The sequence below is a fragment of the Glycine max genome, chromosome 17, assembly GCF_000004515.6.
Source record: "Glycine max cultivar Williams 82 chromosome 17, Glycine_max_v4.0, whole genome shotgun sequence".
Taxonomy (NCBI): domain Eukaryota; kingdom Viridiplantae; phylum Streptophyta; class Magnoliopsida; order Fabales; family Fabaceae; genus Glycine; species Glycine max.
In genome coordinates this window covers 7436452-7450617 of record NC_038253.2, presented here as the reverse complement: position 1 = coordinate 7450617, position 14166 = coordinate 7436452, and the positions used below count along the sequence as shown (strand labels likewise).

Below are 14166 nucleotides of genomic sequence, written 5' to 3'. Positions count from 1 at the left end.
TGAAAATATAAAATTTAGTCATTGAAAAAATGTAAAAAGTGCGACAAATGTATTCAGCCCGTTAACTTTCGTTCGTCACCGTTAATAAAATAGTTTACGTTATCAGAGAGAGATGAATTTGTTGCTGAAATGATTGTCAATGTGATCATCTCTAATTGTGACCATATCTGATGGCCGATGTGACCACTTCTAATTGTCAGCATAATGAAATATTTGTCAATAATATCTTTTTACTTTTTATCTTCCCACTTTGCTAATAAATGCATGTCTGAAAAATAAAAATGTAAAATTTAGTCTTTGAAAGTATAAAATGTACGACAAATATATTCGGTCGTTAATAATAGATTGTGATTAATTATTATAATTTTAAAAAAATTATAATATTTGTAACAAAATTTTGGGAGAATTATATTACACCAATGTCTATTTCCGTTATATAAAGTCAAAGAAATATTATATAACAAATATTTTCCTATACTGACAATTAAAGATGACCAATAACAAATTTGTCTTTATATGTCATGTAGGCTATTTTATTAATGGTGACAAACGAGATATATTTATCGCATTTTTTACTATTTCAAAAACTAAATTTTGTATTTTCATATTTTAGAAACATAATTATCAATAAATTACACATTGAAAAATAAAAATGAATATTTATCTATAATTTTATTTTAATTATTGTCCTGATAATACTCTCTAAATTTATTAGTGAGCTACTTCTTTTGAACTTTCTCGTTTGCTCGACACCATGCTTGGCATTTGGCATGATAGAATTAAATCTCAATCCATATTTGGCAATCTTATCTTTGAGGATGTCCTTCTTTAGAAAGACACTATAGAATTTAGGGCCAGAAACTTGGACTCAGGTTACTCACAGAGTCACATTCCTCATCGTGGTCTGGGACATTCACATATACTTTATAGTTTATAATATAGTCTAGAAATTGATACCAACATTTTGCAAGCATCATTCCCTGTTAATTGCCACGTATCAGGGACAACTGATTTTCTTCTTACAATTTCGCTATCTCCTCTCCATTGATTGAGTAACGTCACAATCAAATTGATCAAATCCTCTTTTCTGGGTCGGTTATAGTGATAAGGACATTCAACTGATTTAATAAAAATTGATTAAGCATAAGGTTATGATTCTTCCACCCAAGTTACAATTTTTATTTTTTTTTTACAAAAAAACTTTGAGGGGAAGTACGTGCCAAAAGCCAAAGCAAGATAGTAATAGGCCTTCCCTTAAAAATAGAGAGAATGGATCTAAAACATTTGTAGAACATTATTGAATGATATCTGATTCTCTGTTGATTAAACCAATTCGTATGAATTAACTCACATCGCTGCATAAGTCGTTCATATAATTTTAAAAGCCACATTAATGCTCAGATACAACGCAGGGGTGAATTTTAACTTGGGCTAAATTTTCAAATAAAAATTTGTGGCGTCATAAATTTGTTTTTAACGCTCCTAAATATATATCAATTCTAATAGGAAATCGATTAATGATACTGCTGAGACCAAGATGGTTAAGCCCTCAAATTTTAATGATAACAAGTAAAATATAAGACTAATGACCGAATGTTGTGTCTTATCTACTTTTTTTTTTTATAAATAATTTAAAAGAACTAAAGTCCTGTTTGGCGAGTTTTTTAGAAGCATTTCTATGAGAAAAAAATAAGAATAAAAAAATAAACTTTTCTATGAATTAAAATTAAATTTTCATTAGTTAATTTGTAAAAATTATTTTATATATCTTCTTAAAAAATGAAAACGTCTACAAATTACTTAATACTTAACTAAACGAGAGTTAATTTTAATTTGTAGAAAATTTTATTTTATTTTTTCTTCTTATTTTCTAGTTCTCCTATAGAAAAGTTTACTCAAACATACCCTAAAATCCGATGGAACCGTGGAAAATGCCATTAAGCATGGGTAGTAGTAGTACATCACTTTTGATGCTAAGGCATGTGCTTTTAGAATGTGCTGGAAAAGTATTGACTTGTGACTTAGGAAGCTTGTTCCAATCCAAACAGCTTATTCAAAATTCAATCAAGTGTGTAAAATTAAGATTATGTTTCACAATACATTTGAGTTCATTTTTAGTTTTTTTTTATTAGTCGAAAAAAATTTATTTTAATTATGTTTATAAAATTATAGTTGAAAGTTGAAAAACTAATTGAAAGCTAAAAAATTAATCGGTAGTTGAAAATTAAAAAATTAATTGGTAGTTAAAATATAAATATTCGATAAAGTTAATTATTAAAGTAGTTGAAAAGTATAAAATGACAAAAAATAATAAATAATGATTTATCTAAAAAAGATAACAAGAAAAATGAATACAAATATTTAGGATAAATCTGAAAAAAAATATAAAAAAATTATAAGTTACAAACTAACGTTTTAAAAAACACTACTTCAAATAATATTTAAAAAAATAATATATGCTAATGAGAAAATACTAAAAACAATTTATTTACTGAATAACTAAGATTTTCAGCTAATAAAAAAGTTAGAAACTTAAATATTTTATTAAATATAATTTTAATTGTTTGGTAAATAAACTTTTTTTAAGTAACTTTTTAATAATTTTTAATATTTTTTAAAATGTTACTTGAAGTAATATTTTTTAAAATGTGAGCTTTTGATTTTTTTTATTTTTTATTTTACTTTTATTTTTAATATATTTATTAATTTTTCTTGTTACTTTTTTAAATAAATAAATAATTTATTATTTTTTATTGTTTTATATTTTTCAGTTATTTTAACGGTTGATTTTAACAAATATTTTAATTTAATAAAATATATTTTCAAGTACCAATTATCTTTTCAGATAAGTTAATTTAGTTAAATATAACCTAAAGCTCAATGAACACGGAAAAACCAATAGCTAGCTAGTTTAATTATTCCGGTATTCCGCGGGGCACATGAAATATTGAAATTGGAAAACTTTAATTGGGCATGGCAAACAGAGTCTTTCGCGGGGTTATTTAATTTTGCTTGGCTAATTATCACTTTTGGGTAATGGCGAGTGATGGTTATGTAGGCAAAAGATTTCATAATTGACCAGATAGGCAATAATGCTATACTGAGCCTGGAAACTTCTCAACCTCTCTCAAGTGCTCCACATTTCACAATCTGGGGTAGCATTTATCATTGCCACCAACTCGGTGTCCATAGCATGGATTGTGGTCGTCAACTTATAAAATTGATTTAATAAAGAGAAAAAAAGTTATAAAATTTACCAAATAATTAGAGAAAAAAAAATTAAAATTGACTTAATAACTAGAGGGAGAAAAATAAGATTATGGATTTAAATTATTTTCATTAACAATTTTTTAAAATAAACTTACGGTTAATATTTGTTAATAATGAACAAATAAATTATCAATTTCATTGACACATCAACTCAAGAAAAGGATGTTCACACTCAACCCATACAAATATAGAGCAATAATTACCATGGATAAAAATCCTAGGAACAAATATTTGAAACTGATCATTGAGAAAATATTATTTTATTTCTTTTTTACTTCCTTTCTTTGGTTATTAAGCTTTGAAAAAAATAGTTGTTACTCTCCATTTGATATATACCATTTCCGTTTTATTTATTTTATCAAAATCTTAGTAATAAAGGAAATAGAAAGAAAAAAATAGAGGTAATTTTGAACCTGATAACTTGGCTACGAGTAACTATATATTTTATAATAACCAGGTACCATAAAAAATTGAATAAACTATTTTTATGAATGTTACTAAAATAGTTTAAGCTTTTTATACTGTCAATATAAAAAATGTCAACCTGTTTACCAATTAGAAATTATCCTAAAAATGACTTTTGAAGTAATTATTTTTATGATACATAACGATTTATGATTAATTAATAGTGTAAACATTATATAAATGATTAGTATATTAATTTTTTATTCATAAATCATTAGTGCATTCTAATTAAATTTAAATAAATATATTGTGAATTTATAAAAAAATAATAAATCACCGGTTTATTTTAAAAAGAGTATTTATATATTAAATTAAATTTTAGTAATTATTAATGGGAATATTGTTTTCCTTTCAAAAAATAACTCTAATTTCATATTATTAATGTGTGCAGAAGCATTTTAATAAAATATATTTTAAGAAAATCATAGTTAAATCACTAAAATACTCCTTTAAAAAAAAAAGTAGATGTGTGGACATTATGGTAGTAAACTCACAATAATTTACTAGTTTATACTAACATTTTGAAAAGAGTATTTTAGTTACATCTTAATAACTTGGGGTTGAAAATTGCAAATTGAGATAATATTCTCTTCTAACAAGTTCTATTTCAGTTGGAGTTGGTCCCAATAGAATTTCAACTTTAGATCTCTAAGATGGAGTACTCAATGGACAATAATTTTAATTAAGTGGTTGCGTAAAGTGCATCGACGCATAACATTTTGTTATGGTCAACTATTGTCGTATAACATCGAATCAACCAAACTGGCAGAGACACTTGGGCATTTTGTTCTAGGTTCAAATTTAGGATCAAATCTTTCCTTACACTGAACACCTTCCGCGTCACACAAATGATAAGAAAAAGAACGGATAAAATATATACAAATTTAAATGGTATTTTATTTTTTCATATTTGTTAAAAGTGATGTAGTTTTAGTTAATTATTACTTTATTAGAGACAAGAAACATATATTTCTGTTAAAATATATAAACTAAAATCATATTATTTTCTTAAAGAAACTAAAATAAATTTTTGGCATATTTTAAGATACTAAAAATATTCTCTAAAAAAATACTAAAAATACATTGAAAAAAATAACACTCACTGTATGGTCAATTATTATTAATATTATTGCAGTAGGGATGTAATCAATTAATGCCTATTAGTCTCAATTGTAATTAATGAATTTAATATTCTTTAAGCAAGACAATAGGATGAATTTTTGTTAATAAATTGTAGATATTATGAGAGTTTTTTTCTTCCTTAAATGAATTCTCCTTATCAACTGAACTTCCTTTTTTTTGGCATTATCAACTGAACTTAATTAATGTTTATAATGACTTTTAAATATCATCATTTTTATCGGTCAGGTTATTAATTATTAACTGATAGTATAAATAACTTATCTGCTCTTTTATTTTTCTAACTAAAAATCTAAATTAGAGTACATAAATAATAAATTATTCTAACAACAATATGAAATTAGATTTCCCTTAAGCAGTGCACGGCAAAGTATATATAACAAATTAAACTCTGATATTTAAGTATTTACCAAGTAATATGAAATGGGATTTCAAACACCGGCAAAGATGAATTTGATGGTTAAAGCAGAGGCAATCTAATGTTGGATTTCGATTAGCTTTGTTTCGAATTATGTGCAAAACAAAATACAAAGAATGAGATCTAAGATAAACGACAAAGAAAAATTGTGGTAGAATCTAATCTAATCCTCTGGTGGCTGATGATTTGTGCAGCATAAAGGGGGTACACATCATTCTGGTGTTTTGAATTTCTTTTCAATAATTAATTAGACTTTACCCCATCGTTTTTATATTGAAGAAGTCCCTCAACCATTAAATTAATTTTTGCTTTCCACAGCTACGTACCTTTTTATGCAGTACAATTAATTAATTGTAAGAGGATGCAAATCCTATATTTTCTTGTTAATTTATCTTATTTTTAACTTTTGTTAATGATTCATTTCGAGCTTTTTGCAAACTAAAAGGGGTCCTCATTTTGTTGCGGTTCTCATGAATGTTGGTAGAGAGGAGAATTTTTTATAGGGTCCGATTTTTGGAATCATATTCAACATAAGACCTCAATTAAGCAATGTTAGGTAAAAGTTAGAAGCAGGATATTATGGTTCTTTCAAATTGCAATGAAGGAAATGACCCAACATCATTGCAATTAGGATAACAATGATTTCATGCACACGTTAATCCTGGGTTGGTGCTCCTATGAGTACAATGTCGCCCAAAGTCAATTACCCAAATCTACTAATAACGTATTTAATTGGTTTTATATATATTTTTTCGGTGGGGGAAACCACTATATAAAAGTAGTATCTTTTAAGAACTTCACGATAATAAATGTAAGTTGTTTATATCATAATCTTGGTAAATATGAAAATTCAGTATTATTTTGGCTAGAATATATCATTGATAAAAAAAAACACTTGTCTATTTGAAGGAAAAAAAAATTACATACAGACACTACTAGAAAACTGCTATTCGATCTACTAGAAGTTATTCCATTTTTAAGAATATCATACTGTGTTATAAGGAAACTGCTATTCGATCTACTAGAAGTTATTCCATTTTTAAGAATATCATACTGTGTTATAAGGAAAATATAACTTTTTTAACTTATTTATTTTCTCTTCATTTCATTATGTATATGAAACTGCATATTTACAGGTAGATTATTGCATGCTAATTTTTGTCATACCCCATCAAAGATATCACTCTGCTAAATGCTAACCATACAAAGTAGGAATATGAATATAACAAGAAGAATCAAGTCAAGGGTCTATTCATTTCTATCCAACTGATTGATATGTAATGTAAGCGACTAATATTTTGAAAACTTGTGCCACCAATTGACCAAGCAAAATTTGGAACCTTGGACTAGGCCTTGAGTCCTTTGACAACTGGTATGGTTCGAACTGAATGAAGGATAATCAAGTCCAAAAGGAAAAGAAGATAGCATGGTCATTCCATTTGCCTTTGAAATTTTCTCAAACAAGAAAAAGAATGGTTATATTTTATTCTTTGGCTGTTTGTTATCCCCTTTCGTGTCCTGCCCTCTTCTAGTTACTTGACACGCTTCAGTCTCTTTTTCTTAATTTGCTTATTTACATACACGAGTTTCATATATATATATATATATATATATATATATATATATATATATATACATAATAACATAAATACATAAGGCTAATTTTGGAGATATCTTAGGTAAGGTAACAATCAAGACATTCATCATAACATTTAATATATTATATGTTGTCATAAACTTTCGATTAAGTGCAATTTATCTCATCAACAATTGAATCAATATTTTTTTATTGACCCGAGCATGGGAGGGCAATAATTCACTCTGTACATTAACATAAATGATAGGTAAAAAGTTATAAACTATGTAAATTATTTGGACAATAAGAAACATCTTAACATACATTTCCCATTGTTTGCAACAATGGACACGTGCGAGTGATCAAATATTAAGAAGAGGTTATGGATGTTTTTAAGGTTTTTCACATGCTTGTCTTAAAACAATTTTCCAGCAAAATCCAAATCCTTCGTTCTGGTAATGGCACAGAATACATGTCTAAAAGCATGACACAGTATTTAAATTCTCATGTATCAAGAGGGGTTGTTCCTTTTGTTTGATTTTTTTTCTTCTTGCCAAACTATGGCAGAAGATCATTCTTCTTCGCATATATTGCCTTCAGGAGCTACAAGTTTTCCTGGTGTGCCTTTTGCAGTAGCTACAGGTTCCACTAGTGTGGCTGTTGGAATAGAATTTGAGTCTAATCCTAATCAATGATTGAGCTCTGTTGTACTAAATGAGTTCAATTACCTTCCTTGGTCAAAAGCCATAACTCTTGCTCTTGGTGGAAGATCTAAATTGAGTTTCATTGATGAGAATAGTTCTCCTCCAGATGAAGCATCTCCTTATCATGAATCATGGTTGTCCAAAGACCAAAAAGTGCGATCATGGATTCTTAATTCCATGAGCCCACATCTTGCTGAGATTTTCAGCTATTCAGATTCTGCTACGCAACTATGGACCACAGTTCGTGATATGTATGGTCAACAATATAACTCTGCTCGCATCTTTGAACTCCAACAAGACATTGTCAACTTGCAACAATCAGGTAAACCCTTTGTTCAATTACTTGGCAATCTAAAAAGAAGGTGGAATGAACTTGAGGTGCACCGTCCACACACTGTTGATGCTGCTATACTTTGTAAATGTGTTGAAGAAGACAAAATTTTCCAATTGCTAGCAAGTCCTGGTCCTGAATATGAAGATCTTCATAGTCATATTCTTATGTCCCCGGAACTCCTGTCATTATTGTTTGTCTGCTCTACGATTCAAAGAGAAGAAGCCAGGAAGAAAGTCATGAATGCAAAAAATAAGTCAAAGCTATTCGACACTCATGCCTACACTTCCATTTATATAGTTTATCTTGACAGTAATTTTACTTCATGTGGAACTTCAACATTTTTCCTTTTGCTCAGGATTACCCCGCCATGTGAGTACACTCATTCTATCTAGGGTGACAACAATTTTAGAGACTTTTTCAATCGGATAATTTTTAATAATGTGTTAGGTAGGCACAAACTAAGAGCATGTGTTGTCTTACGATTGTAAGGTTATGTTTAAAGTAAAAGTAATTTTATTAGACGGATTATCATCTTTATTTTTAGGAATTTTCACTGTTATGAGTTACCTACGAATCTGAATTAACTTAGATCGATTTGAACACTTTGGGTTAGATTATTTATGTATTTGAGTCCAAATCAAACCGAATCGATTAAAACTGTTCATGTACGGGTTGGATCACATATTTAGATTTATAGATCCGATCAAAACTGAATCAAACCAATCAAAATTTTTAGATTAACATTGGGATTGCAAGTGTTGGAACGACAACCGTGAAACTTTTTAAGATATTACTCTCAAGTACATTGTTATTTGTTTAACTTTTTTATATTTATTTTTTTTATTATGTTTATAATATTAATGGATTATATTTTATTTATTTGTTTTATTAAATCTGGTTGCAACAAATCTGGTTAGAATAAAATTTATTGTAAGAAATTAATTTATAGGAAATAGTTGTGATTCAAATTATTATAGCAAATCTCGTTAAAGAATTTTTTATTTTAATTTGTATTAGTCTATTTTAGAATATTATTTTTTATGATATTAAATGAATCAATTTTATTATTTTCAGACATTTGATAATATTGTGTTAATTATATTGAATATTTAGATAAATCATGATATAAAACAATAATTCTAAGAAAAAAAATCAAATTTAAATGAGTAACTCGTTGACCTGAACCAAATCAAATCGATCATGAATGAGTTTGGTTAAATTCCAAAAAAAAATTATGAAAACTAAACCGATCAAATTTGATTGAATTGAATCCTAAATTTAATAAAAATCGATTGAAACCAACCCACCAACAATCTTATTTATTTTGTGTTAATTATTTTTACACGTTAGATTTATATTAAAATATTTGTCACAATAATTTCAACTACAAATCAAATATACACTAAATCAAACCTACTCAAACAAATTAATTTAAATCTTATAAGAAACATTGATCATAATCTAACCCATCATATATATATATATATATATATATATATATATATATCTTAATAATTGGGAATACAAGGAAGAGAGCCAACAAATTAAATCATATAATACCTTTCATAAAATAAAATAAAAAAGAGTTATTTAATTTGAATTAAATTAATTCGTGCATGAAAGGAAAGGGGTAGAATATGACACGTAAAATATTTGTTTTAAAAAAGATAGGAGGATGGGATGAGATAAAAGTGGGAAGAAATAGTTAAGTAGCACGGTAGGCGCAGTAGGCCACAGTCACACACAGCCTTTGCCTTTGCCTTTGCTGTTCAGTGCTCCCACTCCCAGTCCGGGCCGAGGCAGAAAATATCGGAAACTAACCTTTCACACTCACACATCCATCGTCATATCTGAATTGGCAACTCATTATTAAATCAATTACGAAAACGAAGAAACCCAACAAAACAATGGTAGTAGCTTAGCTAATTGCCTAATTGAATGAATCTCAATGGAACCTCCTCTCATCAACGACTCCACATTCTCTTCCGCTAACCCTTCCTTGTCCGAGATTTGGCCCTCTCATTTTCCCACAGACCACACTCCCAGTAACAAGAGACACCTCTCCCCCTCGGTTCTTTCCTCTTTCTCTCTTCATTTCCACCATTTCAATTATTTCTAATCCATTTCTCACACCCTCTTCTGTTTGGGATTCGAACAGACTGATTGTGGCAGCAATAAACATATCAAATCATCAGGATCAGGATCCCAGGATCAAAACGGTGCCTTGAAGGCGGGTGAAGTGGACGCGACTTCAGTAGCCGGTAACAAGTTACCCGAACAAACGGCGAAACCTAGTTCTTCCGAGCAGCCACCTAAGCAAGACTATATACACGTGCGAGCTAGAAGAGGCCAAGCCACCGATAGCCACAGTCTCGCTGAGAGAGTAATTCACAATTCACCTCTCTCTCTCTCTCTCTTTCTCTTCATATCTTCAATGACCTTTGAAAGAGTGTTGTTTACACTTGTTTTGGCAGGCTAGGAGAGAAAAGATCAGTGAGAGGATGAAAATTCTTCAAGATATAGTTCCCGGCTGCAACAAGGTATAACTAAACATGATATTTCAGTTTCTTCGGTGCTAAATTTTATTCCATTTTTATTTAATTATTTGTTTCGTTTCGTGTTATTGTGTAATTTTTCCGTTTAGGTAATTGGTAAAGCACTTGTGCTGGATGAGATAATTAATTATATCCAGTCACTGCAGCATCAGGTTGAGGTGGGTATCTTCTTCATCCATCCTTCTGTTCTGTCTCTCAATGCTCTTTCCTGCTTTTATCCTCCGCCACTGAAATGAATCTAATTGTGTGCTTAGCTGAACAACTTTTACAAAATTAACTGATTTTTTTTTAATGAAATTGATGTTGATTAAAATAAATTTTAAAAGTGAAATGATTTATGTTTTTATTTCAAAAATTAGAAATGAAAATCGATATAAAACTTTTAATCCAACACAAAAAATACTTTAAATTGCTTTAATTCATAATCGATTTTCGACTCAAAATTAATTTCTAAATATGAGACCAAACATGTGAACGTCTATCTAAATATTTTGACATGATTTTGAATGATTTGATACACTAATTCTGTGCAAAATAACTTTTTTTTGTTTTTTGTTTTTTTGCAGTTCCTTTCTATGAAGCTTGAGGCAGTTAATTCGAGATTGAGCATGAGCCCTACTATTGAATGTTTTCCTTCAAAAGAAGTAAGTGCATTGACATAAGTATGCTAATCTAACGCCAAAGCCGTTCATAATTCATTCCATTTAGAAAATCTTAAGCAAAATGTTACATGGTGGGGTATTATTGGCGTTTTAGAATACCCAGGAAATGCCCAGTGCTGGTTTGGTGTACATCGATGCAAGCTATGATGTGTATCGTACATGGATAAGGAAAGAATAAAGGTAGTGGGAAAACAAAACATAAATTATTAAGATTGATAGAAATTGCAATGATATGGTAAAATTCATTTTCCAACCAAAAGAATATAATGATGCAACAGCACCGGATCAATTTGAAATTGTGATTTTGAATGTCTGATTCCAGCACGGGTGGCAGTTATTGTAAGTTATCCAAACATTGCAAACTTTTTTGGGTGTCTAAAAGCCTCCCGAGTAGAAGAGACTTAAGAAAATGAGTTGAATCTTTTTGTGAATTCTGTGAACCCATAGTCCTTTGACCTTGTTGATTGTCATCCAGATTGGTTTCATGTAAATGTAAATTATCATTATCACTATACAGTGATCTACATGTATCATTGTACAGAGATGCATGAATCCTCAGCTCAAGTGAATCCTGTTGTCAAGTATCTAAGTATATTTACTTGATTCTAGAAAATGTTCTGCAAGCTCTCACTATCCTGCACAGCAGATCTGCATCTTGGTTTACTAATTGCTAACTTCCTTGGGATTCATGTTTATCTGGTGTTGCTGCTCATGAATTATATCTTTGGCTTTTACTGTCCATTTTTTGTGTATGATTTCTGCACAGTTTTCTGCATCATTCATGAAATTTTCTATTCTCGTTATTAATATTGATTTTCCTTCCCAAAGAATTTAGAGATTCTTGCAAACTGGTTACTTATCTATGGTCTTTTGGCATGTGTTATTTGAAAGATTAAGAGAAAAATAAAATTAGTTTTTTTCTAATGAATTAACTACAAAATGAATTATGCCAAAAAAAGTCAATCAGTGAAGATGCCTAATGAGCTTTTCCAAGTGACAGCAAAATTAACTTTTCTATGCAAGTAATGTGAGCCAATAATGAATTTACTACTTTTGGCTTCAAATTTATTCTACGATCATTTTTTTTTTTTACTTACACTTTTTCGTTTATACTTGTACAAATATACCTCTAGGTGCAAATGCAGCATGGCTTTTTTTATTCATTGAAAGTAATCTCAATTGGGACAAGAAAAGAGCTAGTTATGCTCTCTTTGACTCACTCTTCTCAACACATTCTTTATGATCGAGTCAAATCTATGTTATGTAGGATGAACTAAATCGGGGCTAAGACTCGCATGGATTTCATTGAATCATAGAGTGTGATGTTCTTGGGGCAATATGTTCGTCTAAGTATTGTTAGCTAGACCTAGAACATATCTTTAACACATCATTGTTTTTTGGGACTGTTTATTTTCATAATACTGTGATTTTGATCAGCTATTTTGTTGGTTCAGGTTGGCACTCAGCCATTTGACCTTGCCGGAATAATATTTGGATCACAACCGGCCAGGGGATATGCTCAAGGATCACAGCCGGGATGGCTGCATATGCAGATAGCTGGTGGTTTTGAGAAAGCAACATAATTTGAGGGAGGTTCATTGGGAATGACAGACCAATCAGTGTGGTTGGTTTTCCATTGAAAAGGAAAAAGTCACTTGGCTGGTTGGTTAGCATGCGCTGCTCTATTAACAACCTAGTCAATTGATGCAAAATGTTGTAAGGTCTGTATGTTCTTTGTCATAGTATGATATCAATAGTAAGAAATGCATCTAATTTCCTTGCGCATCATCTGACTGGGAACGTAGTGTTTCACCATGTTAGCAATTGAAATAATCTTATTGTGGTTTAGTTTTCGTTTCAAAACTCTGGTGTGGTAGGATTCTTCTCTCCTGATTTGTTCTATCACAATTCATATATGATTAGCAAGATATTATTCGCGTTAGGGACAGTATGAAAATTGCCCCAAGGTCGTAATTGAGTCCTTGTCTGAAGTTCAAATGTTTGATTGCGACTAAACAAGTAATATGTTAATGTCAAATGTTTGAGAATTATCTATATCTATTTTTGAGGATGAATTATCTATATCTATTTGAATAACCTATCATTTCTGAATAATAATAAAAAATGAATAAAAAAAACCTATCATTTTGGAATTTTAACTAAAACCAATTGAAAATTTACTCAATTGTATAATTCCCTCCTTCGCACCAATCCAATCTTTTTGCCACGAAATCGCACACATGGGTTCCCACAATCAATATTCAATAACTGACACAGAGATGGAAGCAAGAATCTAATACTCATTAATATAAGAACATGCTCGCCTCAAAGGAACAAGCAGTTCAAATTGCATGGCAAATATAACCAAAAACCAGAATTGTCACAATATGACGCAGCAGCCGCCATTGCCGCTGTCAATCCTTTGTATGGACCTCATTGTTGAAATCGTGACATGGCTTCCTGTGAATCTCTAGTTCGATTCAGGTGTGTGTCCAAGTCCTTAAAATCCTTGACCTCCCATGCAAGCTTCGTGAAATTGCATCTTCAGAGGTAACAGAAAAATGCCAGCACCTTATTTAAGATCCACCGGTACCATTGTTCAGCCATCCAAGGAGCATCACATTATTGGTTCCTGTAATGGGTTGATCTGTTATGTTGCTGGTGATAGCCCTTCTAATGCACATATGCTGCCATTTAATCATGCATTAGCATTACCTTCATATAAAAAATACCCGTTTTATTTGTGGAACCCAGTTACTAGGTTAAGATCAAAATATTTGCTATCTCTCTTCGTCTATGAATCACATTTGACTACGACTAGGTTTGGTTCGGCTATGATAGCTTATATGACACTTACAGAGTGGTAGTAATCATTTTCAATTGGTACAAAATAGCTAACTATGTCACTAGCAAGTTGAGGTGAAAGTTTGCGAGATAGGTGACTTTTGTTGGAGATGCATCCAACATTTGCCTATTTTCCCCATCTCTCTACACTTCCGATTTAATGGTATATATTTGGGTTTTTTCTTTTTCCCTACACTA

General features: G+C 30.1%; 1 protein-coding gene across 1 annotated transcript; it reads left to right on the top strand.

Moving 5' to 3' along the window:
* The first annotated feature begins 9589 nt into the window (after positions 1 to 9589).
* LOC100799646 (transcription factor bHLH79) lies at positions 9590 to 13066 on the top strand. The gene is made up of 6 exons (XM_003549604.5): positions 9590 to 9978; positions 10066 to 10290; positions 10382 to 10447; positions 10552 to 10620; positions 11029 to 11106; positions 12579 to 13066. The coding sequence occupies exons 1-6, from the start codon at positions 9856 to 9858 to the stop codon at positions 12705 to 12707; spliced, it is 690 nt and encodes a 229-aa protein (XP_003549652.1). The 5' UTR covers positions 9590 to 9855; the 3' UTR covers positions 12708 to 13066.
* The last annotated feature ends 1100 nt before the right edge of the window (positions 13067 to 14166 follow it).